We start from the raw sequence: 15226 nt of genomic DNA, 5'->3' as shown, positions 1-15226 counted from the left end.
ACTAGCATGAAAGCATGATCCAAAGCCCATTAAAATGAATAGAACGTCTTCTCTTGACTTTGCTGAGCTCTGGATTAGAACATCAGTAAAAACAGAATTCAACCAAGTGCCTCCTGAAGATTGGTGCTGGGAAAAAACATTTTCTTTGTGTTACATTAGTAACTCTGGTGCTTAAACTCTTTTATGGAAAAATAGATGTGTCTGAGGAGATGATGTAAGTGAAGACTGGGATCATTTCAATAAGGGGTGTGGCATCTCCCCATTGCTTAAGATTGAGGAGAAAAGCAAATGTTGCTATTTGTTTGACCACAACAATTTTCTTGTGAAACAAGCAAATGTATACAGGCCTTAGTATCTGATCCTGCAATGAGAGGAAGGAAGGCAGATACCAACACCCAGGGTTGGCTCTGGCATTTTTGCCACCCCAAGCAAAAAAAAAAAAAAAAAAAAAGGAGGAGGGGCAGGGCCACTGGAGCAGCAAAGCAGGGGGAAAAAACCAAAAAATGGCGCGGCTGGAGCGGCAAAGCGGGGGGGAACACGGAGTGGCTGAAGCGGCAAAGCAGGGGGGGAACACGGCGCAGCTGGAGCAGCAAAGCGGGGAGGGGAACACGGCACGGCTGGAGCGGCAAAGCGGGGGGAAAACAACACAAAAACGGTGTGGCTGGAGCAGGTAAGTGGGAGGGTGGGGGGAGAAACAATGGTGTGGCCGACAAAGCAGGGGAAAGACAAAACAAAAAACTATACAGGGCGGCCAGAGCCAGGGGACTCCCTGTGCTGCAGAGTGCGCGCCCGGTCTAATGGGGGAAGGGGAGGGAGCGGGAGGGAGAGAGAGAAGGGGGGCAGCCAGCGCTTTAGTGGGGCTCTCGCCACACGGCCCCGACCGCCACGCCGCCTGCCAGGAGAGCTCCACTCCACTCCGGTTGGCAGGGAGGGAAGGACGCTGACTGCCCTGCCGAGTTTGCTGCAGGACGCTCCCCTCCTCTGTGCTGCCGCCCCCTACAGGGCGGCAGGAGCAGCAAACAAAAAAACAAAAAAGCGGCCATGCAGCCCTAGGATTGGGCGGAATGCTGCCCCGTAGAATCTGCCGCCCCAAGTACGAGCTTGCTCAGCTGGTGCCTGGAGCCGGCCCTGCCTACACCCGCACATGGCTTCACAGTGAAGTCAGGATCTGCACAGACCCACCCAGGGGCGGCTCTAGACATTTCGCCGTTCCAAGCATGGTGGCATGCTGTGGGGGGCGCTGTGCTGGTCGCCAGTCCCACGGCTCCGGTGGACCTCCTGCAGGCGTGCCTGCAGAGGGTCCGCTGGTCCCGCGGCTCCATCGAAGCCGCAGGACCAGCGGACCCTCAGCAGGCATGCCTGTGGGAGGTCCACCGGAGCCACGGGACCAAAGAACCCTCCGCAGGCATGCCGTCGAAGGCTTCCTGCCTGCCACCCTCCCAGCGACTGGCAGAGCGCCCCCATGGCTTGCTGCCCCAAGCACACGCTTGGCGTGCTGGGGCCTGGAGCCGCCCCTGGACACACCAACAGGACTGTGGTCAAATTTACATGTTTTAAGGAAGCACTACTATTTCTCAGATATTTGCCTAAAACATTGTTTTAGAAAACTAATAAAAGTGTGTGTGTGTGTGGGGGGGGTTATGACCAACGCTGTATGCTGTTGTAATGTGCAGAATAACCACTGCCCATTCGCAAAGATTCTTTCCATAGAAAAGACTATATATTATCTGGGAGCTAGTCCAGGCACTGACATTATCATTAGCTCAACAGTCTACAATATATTCTCCAGGAGATACTTGGAACAAACATTATTCATGCTATCCATCACTAACAAAAAACAAAACAAAACAAAAATCCTAAATCCAGTTATGAAAGTGAGCAATGTACATATTTTTTTCAGACAAACTATGAAGACATATACTATGTAAATATTCTCATTTTCCAGAATTTCACTTTACCTTTTGATCTGGAGAATATTAAAAAAGAAAAGCCCCCACCCCTTACATCTTGCTTTCAGCTGCACTCAAGGTGCTCTGACTCAATGGCCAAATATTTAATTGTGTGTGCGTGTATAAAACTTACTGTAGGATCTTTGCCAGCCATTTTGCACTCTTCAACTTTGATTGCTGATGCTGGCCAGAAAATCTATTTGGAAAGAAATAATAATTTAAATAACTACATAATTTTAGTTGAATATATACAACATTCATCACCCCACCTAGTTTATGCTACAGGTTTCCTTCAAGGTATTTCTGCGTTCACAAAGTCAATATTTTTACAGGTTTCATACCTTTTTGCTAGGGAAAATTATTTCTTCCACATATTTTTCTGACAGAAATCCAGTTTAAGCAGTAAAGAGAGTTTTACTTTTCCCCACAAGTCTGGATTAGACATGCATCCGTTTAAAATATGGGCCCTAAAAGACTGTTGCTTTTATTCTTTTATAAAACTTTATTTTTACATAAACACAATGGTAAATGAGTGCTTTGTATTTTAGGGTGCAACACTGAAAATAATGGGCCAGATCCTCAAATGTAATAAATTAGTGTAGCTCCCTTGAAATCAATGGAGACAAGCTGATTTATACTGAGTATCTGGCCTAAAGTTTGCTACTCCAGTTAAGGATTAGTTAACCAACCTGGACAAACTACAAACCCCTTTGAACTTTTGCTGTTCTGTACAACTGAACAAAAGAACTTTAGGACTAAAACTTTTCTGAGGTGCTGAAATGTCTGAATACGGGATACATTTGTATTAATAAAAACTGTTGCATATCTTTATGCTACTTCTAGGGATGGTCCATGACTGGAATCGGAAGTGCTGAAATACAGCAAGAAAGGCTGTTATTACAGTGTTTCTTGTTTGGAATCAGAAGCGGAAGTGCTGGATATCTCATGAGAAAATGTGTTCTCTTAAAATTTCCAGCTGAATTTAGCAGATTCTGGAGGTATAGATAACTTTCAGATAAGCACCTCAAGCTCTGATTGCTTATCCAAACCATACTCAAACTCTGGTGTTTTTTAAAGTTCATCCATCATTAACTCTGATCTTGAAACAGAAAAGGCAGTAATAGAGAAACACTCTCTATACTCTTCATAGGTGGGTTAGTCTGATAAGGAAAAGTAAATCAGAATTCTGTCTCAAGATACCACTGGCAATATCAGAACAATAAAATGAGCATTGTGATAACAGATTTAAGTCTAAATGTGTTTAGCTAATGGTTCATTTCTGTGCATCTTTCCTATATTAAAATATTATTATTTCAATAGATTTTTAGTGACATTTAAACAAATGAATCACAACATAAAATAGATCATGTTGAACAGGATCTCCCAGGGACACAAGAGTAGCAAAAGGCAGCCACTATAAAGAAAAATTAAGTAGCAATCCTGCAGATATTGGATAGATTCCAGTTTGAAGCAGCCTAATATTGGGTGGTCATGTGATCTGTCAGAACTGTATGGGGATATCTTTTGCTTTTATTTGGTTGTTTTTATTTTTGTTTCGCTATCTATGGGTATATGTATGTAGACCCTGACTTCTGGTTTCATTTTACTATTACAGTGCATTGCAACATTATTTTGTAAAGCATGCTCCTTGCATTCATACGTGTATGCATATGTATCTATCTATCTATATACATATCCTCCCAAACACTTCATAGAATAAATAGCAGTTTGAGAGAAGACTGACATACACAGAAAAAGAAAGAAAGAAAACAGGTTTTCACATGAGTTTTGCAGTGAGGTTTAATCAGTGTGGCAGAGAGGTACAGTAAGGCTGTTCCAGATAGTACAAGCCTTTAGTACCAATGGAGATTATAAATTATGTGGTGGTACAGTAAAAAAGATGGATGCTGGACTAACGGACCAGATGAGATTCATAGATTCCAAAGCCAGATGGACCATTGTGATCATCTAGTCTGACCTGTAAAGCACAGGCCACAGAACTTCCCTAAAATAATTCCTAGAGCAGATCTTTTTAAAAAAAAAATCCAATCTTGATTTTAAAATTGCCAGTGATGCCAACTCTCACTATTAAAAATTCACACCTTATTTCCAGTCTGAATTTCTCTAGCTCCAACTTCCAGCCATTGGATTGTGTTATACCTTTCTCTGCCAGATTGAAGATCGCATTATTAAATATGTGTTCTTTATCAGGGAGACAAGATATGTGTTCTTTATCAGAGTGACAAGATCTATTAAGTATATTTTACAGAAATCTGAATTTGAACAGGTTCTGGAAATAAAACAGAAGCCTTTGGAGGCTTCCAAATACTGGAATGATGTCACTGCATTTTCCATACAGCTAAGGGAGAAGGCATGAACATTTTGCATGTGCTGGAATATAGAGAGCAGATGGATGTGATGGCCTGAGCAAAGAGTGTTACAATAACTGAAAGGAGAGGACAGCATAGAGAGGGACTGCAACGGAGACAGGATTAGCGTTATGTCTCTGAAACTAGGAATAGATCACTCCCCTACCATACAAAAATGGGAAGGATTATAAAACAGAAGCAAAAAAGTTCAGAGGACAGGCTTCAGCTATGGGACTTTCTTTATCGTAGGAAAATAAAACAAACCTAGTCTAAGATTAAAGACATTTTATCGTATTCATTTTCCTCACACAGCCTGAAAAAGGAGACAAGTTACAAAAAATATCCTCATGCTGCTTAGAGGGTTCTTTTAAAGCTGCAGCTTTGAATACTCTCAAATCTTTGAGACGAGTGGAAATTTTACATCAGTCACCTCATACAAGGTGCTCCTTGTGAGACTGAGCCACTACGCAGATGACTCAAAAACAAGTAAACAGGTTGAATGAAGTGTTTTAAGTCATTTGAAAGTTTTGTTCATATCATATTACACATCAAACAAGTACTAAATGTTCAATGAGGTATGGATCTGGACTTCTGTCTACTGCTGGTCTAATGAAACACACATTTTTTTTCCTTAGAAAAAAAGGCATGCAGAAAAATGATATTGGGTTCTGGAAGTACTTTTGAACTTACACTCAGAGGGTCCTGGCTTATATTATTAATATTCAAAGACAAAATGTGATCTTTGCTGCCCACATAGATCCGGTCCTGATCTTCATCCATTAATAATATCCTGTAATCGAGTGGGTGGTGGGATATACGGTAATATTCAGAGGTCTTGGTTTCCTGCAGCTCTGTAATAGTGAGTACCACAAGTTAGCAAAGGCATTCCGTTGCTTTTCTTAGTTTTATAATTGCATCTTATTTTAAATAAAAGACCTTTTGAATATAAGTATAGCTAATAACAACAGAAAAAAATTATACCAAGCTGTTGGCAATAAAGCTATTGTTCAATTAAAACCAATATTCCTTTCCAAGTTTAAGTGAATGGTATTTACAAGGTAAGTAAGAATCAGTCATTGATTTATCCATTCAACTAATGAACTCCACTATTTTAATGGATGTTATTATTTACAGCTTTAGCTTTTAAGGCAGACTGTATATAAAATTAAATAATGGACTCAATACATTATAAAGTTTATGACAGAAAAAGATCAATAAAAGCTACATAAAAACATTTCAGTTACTTTTCCTAACAGAGGATTTCACTGAGAATGGCTGCCTATATATTTTTAAGGGAAAGGTACTTCTTTGTTTTTGACAAAATGAAATGTTCTCCTAATTCCCCATAATGAATGTTAACTACTTTTCAAAGGCTATGGTTAGTTTAAAAGAAAATCTAATTATGAAATCAAACACAAATAGGCAATTTTCTTTCTTTTTTTTAATGGGACAGCAGCTATTGTGTCACTCTTGTAGGTTGAACTCATCTGTTTATTCAGATAAACCCCATCCATCCCTTACTGAAGTAAATGCCAAAACTCTTATTGCATTCAATGTTGCACACTCATGCCCATTACAGGAACAGCACAAGCATTTTCAATGTTAATAACCCTACATCGCCTTGCCAATGCTCTTCTGTTCTGTTCTGGAGAGACAACTGCTGTAAGAAGACAGAGACAAGGTGGGTGAGCTAATATCTTTTATTGCATCAAGTTCTGTTGGCGAAAGTGACAAGCTGTGTAGCTTGAAAGTTTGTCTCTTTCAGAACAGAACTTGGCTCACTAAAAGATATTACCTCACCCATCTTGTTTCTCTCATAGTTAGGAACCAACACAACTCCAACACTGCCAACAACATAAGAAGATAAGCCTTCTTCTCCTTACTCAGCCAATTCTTGGCCTCCACTTTGATTATTTTATCTTTAATTGTAAAGTAGGGGATATATTTTTAATATTTGAGAAGGGAAAGTAAAGCTTTAAAAAGTAAAAGGACCTATTTTGAATACCTAAAATGATGTATTTGTACCACAGGCACATTATTTTCAGACGTGCTGAGTACTCACAGTTCCAAGTGAAGACAATGACAGCTGCAGGTGCACAGGACCTCTGAAAATGAAGCCTCATTTGCCCAATCCTACCAATTTTATTCACACACTTCAAGACAAAGTCCATTGCCATCACTCAGAGCCAAATACTTGGATTAAAGTGGTGTAACTTCATTAACATCTTTGGATCTATATGTAGTTGCTCCAGATAAAGATCTGGTTCTTCGTTTTTGCCCAGTACTCTTGCAATCTCTAACAAGAGCTTTCCCTGAATAACGATTGAGTAAAGGCTCCAGGATCTGGCCGTTAGCCCTTACTGATGCAACCAGTCAGAATGAATCAATGGGGCTATAATACAGCTGGTCAGAAAACCAAAAATATTTTGGTTTTCAGATTTTTGGGCTGGAGGGTTGTCAAAAAGTTGAAATTTTCAGCAGAAAGTAGACACGTTCCATAGAAAACTTTTGTTTAGCTCAAAATTCCAAGTTTCCATTGAAAACAGTTTTGATGGGAAATTCTCCACAAGCTCTAGATTATCCATGTGAGCAAAGGTTTCGGGGTTGGGCCCTCCATATATGTATTGCAGATATAAGTACAGAGAATCAAGTTAATTAGAAAAGATTTGCATTATCACATTAACTCTGATAGATAATAGCTCATGCCCATTTAATTTTCAAGGTGTTTAGCCAGTAACCTTGGAGACAATGGGGAAGATCCTCTTCTGGCGTAAGCTAGCAACTTTGATGGAGCTGTGACAACTTACAGAAGCTGCATGTCTCTCCAGTGTATATCTTGTAATATTAAAAATAGTACTATTCATGAGTAAGATTCAAACTCCTTGCTTCATAGCTTAAATCAAGTTGGTTCTCATAACCATGTATGAAAATTGTTCATGTCACACAGGTGAAATCAACAAATTTACTTTTTAATTCCCTTGAAAATCCATTCTCTTTTTTCATTCAAAATTCCTCTGTGTAAACTATAATGGTTTGCTTTTCCAAGGCACCTAAGGGAAATAGGCACCCAAATCCCAAAATTCAACTCCCATGGGCTCCTTTAAAATTCTCAGGCTCACCTTTCAAACAGATTATGGAAGTTTCATTCTCATTAATCCTTCTGGTTACTTTAATCATTGTATTGAGTTTGCTTTGCTGCAGTAAGGTAAAACTGAATCTTCTCACCAATCGTACGATCAGAGCTGAGCTATAGCTCAACCGCATAGAGGTACCCAATGAAAATATCACATTCCTCTGCTATGCTGAATTACTGTGCTCCATGATATCACTCTCACAGGCAAGTACATACTATAGCATCAGTGAGTCAGTATGTCAGAATGTACAAACTTTCCTTTAATGATACCTTTTAGAGTAGTCAGAGATACTGTGAATGGTATCATGGTGAGTCAGGGTGCTAATGACTGCTTTCAAGGAAGGGGCCCGGGAAGCAGTGAACATGTCCTTTCCATGGTTCTCATGCTCATATTAGGAGATATCTATATTTTCCTGCACTTCAAGCTCTTTGTTACAGCACTGTCCTTGTTACGAGGCATGTGGTTACAGGCAAAAGCAGTGGAAGTGGAGAGCTATAGAGCTACTCTGTTTCAAACAGGTCACTGGCTGGAAGGATACCACAGGACAGCACCCTACCCTATGTAAGAGTCTGAATGAGGTCTTCCCTGACATCTAGTGGTGAGGACTTCAGGAGCTGATCCCAGCACCCACCCTGTCTAGGTGCTCAGCATGATGGGATTGTTTGCCCAAATGATCACTTGTGGCTGGTGTTGGATCCCCAGTCTTCTTGTCATGGGGGCAGGAGTAATAAAAGGGTTATCATCTTTGTTGTGTGAACTGAGGGCAGCAGAACTGTACCTGGCATACCTCAATGGAGGGACGCACCTGCAACTGAACAGCACTCACTAGGCAGGGGACATGGGTTCCAAAGCCCAATGAGTGAGAGAGGGTGGAGATAGGTACTTGTGCTTGGTGGTGTGGGCCCTGTTTAAGCATCCTATACACCATTTGACCTGCCTTCTCTCCATGGTATAATAGAAGAGCTAATTTAGATTTAAATGAGAGTCTTTTTACATGCTGCAGAGCTGAAATCACTGTTACTGAGGTGTAAGTGTTAGACCTACTTTGGGACAATATCTCTATTCCAAGAGGCTGCCCAGTGTGCACTAACAGTGAGGCTCCTGAAATCACTGAGAGCTGTGTTAAGTGGGGGGCCCTGAAGACACCTTGACAAGTGGCCAGCTGGATGGTTGGTGGAGCAGCATGGCCAGCAGGGCAGCTGGTGAAGAGGTGTGACAAGCGGCCAGCAGGGTGGCTGGCAAAGAGAGCCAGACTGGAGCCCAGTAGGGAGGTGCAGCAATTGGCCAGCGGGCCGACGAACGAGTGCCTGAGCTGTGGAGAGTGAAAAGTGCCTCGTTACCCCCACTTCCACCCAAGGTGGAAGGTGCACTCTGCAGATGAACCTCTGGACTTTGGGGCTGCACTGGCCAAGGACAGCAACTGTGAGTGGGATGCAAGAAAGGACGGGCAGGTTAAAGGGATTTTGGGTTGCTCAACTTAAGAACCTGAGGGGAAAAGGACACTGACCAACTTACTTGGAGGTGGCTCTTTTGCTCATGGTTTGTGTTTATGAATCCTAGTTGTAGTGTTTTCCCAAATTAATGCTGAGTTACTTCCTTCCTTTTATTAAAAGTTTTTGCTACACTCGGACTGTGCTTTTGAGAGGAAAAGTATTGCCTCTTAGAGGCACCTGGGGGTGGTGTGTAATTGTCTCAGGACACTGGGTGCAGGTTCAAGCCAGTTTTCTGCTGTATTGTTGAAAAGGAACCCCTAGATACTGAACCCAGCCCTTGTTGCTGCTGGCTTCACCTGGCAGAAGGGTTACATTTACAAACAAGTCAGAGGCATCCACAAGTGGGAAGGAAAGACTCTCCTTGTGGCAAACCACCACCACAGGAGATACAATCCCATACAAGCTTGTTACTTGTACTTCCTTTGGGCTGAGGCCAGAGAATGAATCACAGGCCTCCTGTGGGTTTTGGTCAAGTGGGGAGGAATTCATGGTTCCATACGCTGTCTTTTGACAAAACAAAATTTGCCACAAAACAGCCTTACAAAATTTGATTTGATAAAGTATGCTACTACATGGAGACTATTATTTTGAAACCTCAGTGATGGAAAGATACTATAACAGTGGTGGGAAAACTGTGGCTCACAGGCTGCATGCGGCCCGTTAGGGTCATCTGCAGGCCACAAGACATTTTGGGTGACATTGACCATTGGTACGGACGGCCCCCCCGCAGACCCCAGTCGCCATGGTTTGCCGTTCCCAGCCAATGGGAGCTGCAGAAAGCGGTGGGCTGCAGCGACGTGCAGGCCATCACTTCCTGCGCTCCCATTGGCTGGAAACGGTCAACTGTGGCCACTGGGAGCTGTGGGGGACCATCCCTGTGGACAGTCAACATCAGCAAAATGTCTTGCAGCCCACAATCAGATTACCCTGATGGGTCGCAGGTTGCCCACAACTGCACTATAATGTCCCCAATGCAACTCCCAATATTTCATAAGAAAAACCTCTTAGAAGGACAGGCTCTTGTATCTGAAATTATCAAGTCTATACATTTATTGACCTTCAGAGTAAACCTTGTTGATTGCCTTGGGAATTTGGGAATTCAACCAACATCCTCAAAGCAGTAAACTCTGTATGTAGAATGAGACCTCAGCAAGTTAAGTCTCTTAGCACTTTGTGAGTATTTAATATTTTTGTACGGCAATCAAAATAAAGGTCACAATTTATTCCATGTGTAAGTAACTTCTGGCTGTAACCACACAAGAGTAACCTTTGTTAAATAGGTCAGTGAGTTTGGTCTTGGCTTTCATGATTAAATCGATACCAATCTGATTCACACTTAGAAATCTTATCTTAAAAACAGATTATTTAGCCCTCCTTCCTTTAACAAACAACAAAATGTTCAGTGAACTCTCTCCCCAGAACCATATACTATTCTGAGCTTTTGGGAAACTGCAAAGGTTGACAGCTATCTTGCATTAAGAATGTATGAGTTCTAGGATATACTCCACATATGCATGTATCTGCCTCACTAGATGACTCTCTCCAGAAAGTTTCTCTATTAAAAACAGAGGAATTAAAGGACAGAAGATGAAAATGAGTGTTATGTGCATACATTTTGAGTTTCAGAAGATGCACTATATTATTCTTTTTTAACAGTGAATTAAGGAGTATCTGGATTACCAGTCCTGGAACGTGCAGTGCTCTATTTATCCACAGACAGGTACAGCATGGGCAGGACCTCTTGAGACAGGATTGGTTCCAGTACATATGGGTACTCTGTGAAGCTATCAGTTTGGAACCCCTTGCAGTGAGGCACAAAGGACAGTTAGTGACTTCCTTTTCTCTGCAGTCGCAGCAAGTTTGTGCATAGGGAACCCTTGGGCACATGCACAGCATTGATACATGTGTTTGTGAACGAAATTAGAGGAAGAATGGATGGATGGAGGAGGAGGAGACCTGCGACATGCTTCATCCTTGGGCCACAATGAAGTGGAAAAATCTTGACGCGCTCATTCTACCATCCCTACACATTACTCATTCTGCCCAACCCACCCTCCACTCTGTTTCATCAGCAAAAAGCGAAGTTGAATGCAGGTTAAGATGAACCAGAGGAACTAGCAGAACACTCTTGGTCCATGTGGCTTAGATGCTTCCAGCCTAACTCAATATGCTTCCTGTACCCCAGTGCCCCATCAATGACAGCCCCTCCATGGAACATGGCCTCTTCTTATCTGACTCCAATTACACTAATCATGATATATCTTCCCTGTTTTACAAACATTTTAATATATACCTTAAAAACAAATGATTGATACCCAGACCCCCACAACTCTGTTCCTTTGACCAGAGATTATTAGCACATAGCTGCGTTGGAGCCTCGTCTTTACCACAGACTCAGCAGGTTATGTAGTCTTTGAGATAGTTTGGTCTCCTTAACCTTGCCACAAGTGACTCAGCTCTGTCTACTTGTCACCTATGTCCTTGTCTAGCCAACTACCTTTGTGGAGTCTGCTCCCTCCCTGTGGGGTTGCCGTGTGGATGGTTGTCTTTCTCTCCATTCTGTGATGACCCAGTCTGTATTGCTGTAGGCTCTCTCTGGGTGTTGAGTCTGCTGGCTCATCTTTCCTGCTCCTTGGGATCACTCGTCTCTCTTGCATAATCACCTCATATGCTCTGGGTGCCACTGCACCCCTCATGACTCCTTTAGTCCACTCCTTGTGGTGTCTCTCTAATGACTGGATCCTCACAGTGGTGCCTATCTTGTGGGATGGTAGGTCCTTGTCTGACTTATCATATGCTAGCGCCTGCTTTCTCTGATTGTTGGCCATCTCCTTTTGGCATCCCCATTCTTCTGGCTGCAGCAAGTCTCCCCTCATTTGTTCCCTTAGTGCCTGTGCTTGACTGTTTTGGCACCGCTGTTGTGGAATATTTAATGCCACAAAAATGGCAACCAGAGTTATGAACCAGAGGAAACAATCTTGTGTGACACTCTTTTAGCTGTTTTCACAGCTGAGTCCACTTTCTCATTAACCTGAGAATATGCTGAAGAGGAGGTGTGGTGGTCAAACTCCCATTTGCATGCAAATGCATTGAATTCTTCTGAGGCAAATTAGGGTCTGTTGTTGCTGAATATCATGTCCAGAATACCATATCTGTCTAAGTAGACCTTCGGTTTACCAATCACTGACTTGCTTTTTGTATTTAGGCAGGGTATCAACCTCATAAAAGTTTGAATAATAGCACACTGTAATCAAGTACTTGAATGTAAATAAATCCACTTCCACCTTTTGCCATGGATAGGTGAGCAGCTCATAGAATTGTAGGCTGGAAGGGACCTCAAGGGATCTTCTGGTTCAGTCCTCTGCACTCAAGGTGGGACTAAGTATTATCTAGACCATCCCTGACAGGTGTTTGTCCATCTTGCTCTTAAAAATCTCCAGTGCTGGATATTCTGCAACTTCTCTAGGTAATTTATTCCAGTGCTTAACTACCCTGACAGTTAGAAAGTTTTTCCTAATATCTAACCTAAACTGCCCTTGCTGCAATTTAAGCCCATTGCTTCCTGTCCTATCCTCAGGGAATAAAGAGAATATTTTTCTCTCTCCTCCTTGTAAAAACTTTTTATGTATTTGAAAACTGTTGTTATGTTCCTCCCCACCCACTGGAGTCTTCTTTTCTCCAGACTAAAAAAACCTCAGCTTTTTTGATCTTCCCTCACACGTCATGTTTTCTAGACCTTTTGTAATTTTTGTTGCTCTTCTCTGGACTTTTTACAATGTGTCCACATCGTTCCTGAAATGTGGCACCCAGAACTAGACACAATCCTCCAGTTGAGGCCTAATCAGCGTGGAGTAGAGGGGAAGAATTACTTCATTTGTATTGCTTACAACACACCTGCTAATACATCCCAGAATGATATTTGCATTTTTTTGTATTGGTGTTACATTGTTAACTCATATTTAGTTTGTGATCCACTCATTACCTCATGTGGCAACAGAGTCTCTTTCTGCTGATGGTTATCACAAAACCAGTAGGTGTACTGTGGAGGAGTGGAGTTATATATTCATTCCCAGCCAGTAAACCCACTCTCAAGCCCATCTAAGACAGAGTCTGTGCCTGGATGTGAGGTATGTATTTTTGCCTTCTGTTGTTACATAATGAGGTAGGGACAACAGCTCTCTTTCCTCAGAATATGATTCCATCTTGTACACTCTGCTCATCTTTAATTTGAAAATATGGTTCTGCTCCTACCAGCTGTTGGCCTTTGTCTTCTGGACACCATGTTAGGATAGCTCTTTTGACTGCCTGTAGTTGAGTATCTTTCTCCAAAGCCTCTGATTTCCATTAGTTTTGTTACTGAAACTGGGAGATAGTGCTGCATGTTAATGGAAGCAATGTCCTGATCCCTTTCCCCCAGCTTGCTGATACTTGGTATATTTGCCCTGCTCTGGGTGTCAGCTAACACCAGTAAGCATCCTGGAAAATATCTGATCTCTAGCTGGTACCACTGGAAGTGTGTCAACATGAGCTGAAATTTCTTTGGAGCACCAAGAAATTGGATTTGTGGTCTGACTGCACTATTACTGAGTGGCCATAGGTATTTTGATTGAATCACTCCACTCCAAATATCAGAACCAGAAGCTCTTTTTATTTTCTATTTGGGCATATCTCTGTCAGTCTCTGACAGGGCTCATCTGTGATAAGCAACCAGCTGCTCCTGTAAAAGAACCACACCCAATCCCTTCTGCTTTGAAGCACACTGGAATTGCAGTGGCAGTCCTGGCTCGCAATACTTCAGGATAGGGGTATCCATTATCATTTGTCTCAGCATGTGAAATGCCTGCCTTTGGGGACCTGCTCATCTTCATTCAGCAACTCACCTTGTGAGCTGACACATGGGTTCTGCCACGGCAGCCAGCCGTGGACAGGACTTGGATGATAACTGATCATTTCTATGAAGCACTGTACCTCTTTCATATCCACTGGAGCTGGCATGTCTTTGACTGCATTGATCATATTGGGATCTGATTTCAGTCTCTGTCTGCTGTGAGTAGATGTCCAATGTAAGTCACCTCTTGCTCAACTGCATTTTTTCTGGGTTCGGTTTTATGTTCTTTTTCCTGCATCGCTGTAGAAAAGCATGTAGTTTTCTGTCATGGTCTCATTCAGCTTCTGTATCATTATTCCCTTCACAAACAATGAGGATATAATCACAGTTATTTTTGCTCCAGGCAGCCCTTCCGGCTCTTGGGTGAGGATGCTGGACTCTTTATCATCTGCCAAAATCAATTCCTCACATCACACACTGTAAAGATTTTGGCTTGGAAAGTTTGTCAAGATGTAATAACATATGGGAAGTGGGTAGTGGAATCTTTTCAATGCCTGGTTCAGTGGTTTTGGGCCTATACAGATGTGTAATTTGCCTGATGGCTTTTTGACCACCACTATGCTGCTTAGCCAGGCTACAGAGGCCTTTACAGGTGCTCTGATACCCATGCTCTGCAGACTTTCAAACTCCTTAGTACCGGATTACATACTGCCTCTGGAATTTTCTCTCATGCTAAGCACACAGGGTTCACTGTGGGTCTACTTCCAGTCACTGCTTTCCGGCACTAGTCATCTTTGAAAATATCTCTATATATTCTAAAATAATCTCCATTGCCCATGGGACCCCCTGTTTTGCTTCTTGCACTGCATCTTAAAATTCTGACATTACACCATGATCAGATACATGATTATTATGGCTGTGTTCTCCATGAGAGGTCTGTGGTATATCCATCCACCACACACGTCAGTTGGTACCATCTGTTATTTTTCAGGTTAGTTACTATGAATTCACATTTTTCCAATGGGCTGTATTATGCTCTCATTGCACATTATTAGAGTGTGCCTACTCTTTGTAATGGGTGTGCTTGAGTCCAATACACTCTGAAGAATTACACTGCAGGAGTTCCCACTATCCAGCTGCAATTGCACAGGGTGTTCCCCTGTTAACATTGTTGCATGCACAGAAGTTAGTATTGATCCTGGTTACTTTCCTGTCCTGACAGCCTGAAGCTGAGATGGTCTTGGAGTCAAGGAGAGAGTGATGATGTCATCACCACTGTCTGATGTGCCATTCCCCTCTTGTGCAAGTCTGACTGAATCTTTCTGGGACCTTCCTCTGCTCTTGCACACACTGCAAAAATGGCTCAACTTGGCCCTGCATTAGGACAGTATTGCAAGGAATATGACAACTCCTTAATCCACTCATCTGTTCTCCCACAATAAATGAATCTTGC

General features: G+C 42.4%; 1 protein-coding gene across 1 annotated transcript in view; it reads right to left on the bottom strand.

Moving 5' to 3' along the window:
* Positions 1–15226, bottom strand: part of SEMA3C (semaphorin 3C) — a 163344-nt gene that overhangs the window by 63463 nt on the left and 84655 nt on the right. Inside the window, exons 3-4 of the mRNA XM_050936876.1 lie at positions 5009–5169; positions 2083–2145 (exon numbers count right to left, since the gene is read on the bottom strand). Of these exons, the coding sequence (XP_050792833.1) occupies positions 2083–2145; positions 5009–5169 (224 nt within the window). The remainder of the gene's footprint in view (positions 1–2082; positions 2146–5008; positions 5170–15226) is intronic.

The sequence above is a fragment of the Gopherus flavomarginatus genome, chromosome 1, assembly GCF_025201925.1.
Source record: "Gopherus flavomarginatus isolate rGopFla2 chromosome 1, rGopFla2.mat.asm, whole genome shotgun sequence".
Lineage (NCBI taxonomy): Eukaryota > Metazoa > Chordata > Testudines > Testudinidae > Gopherus > Gopherus flavomarginatus.
Note: the sequence above shows the minus strand (reverse complement) of the source record. Positions and strands in the feature narration are given on the sequence as shown.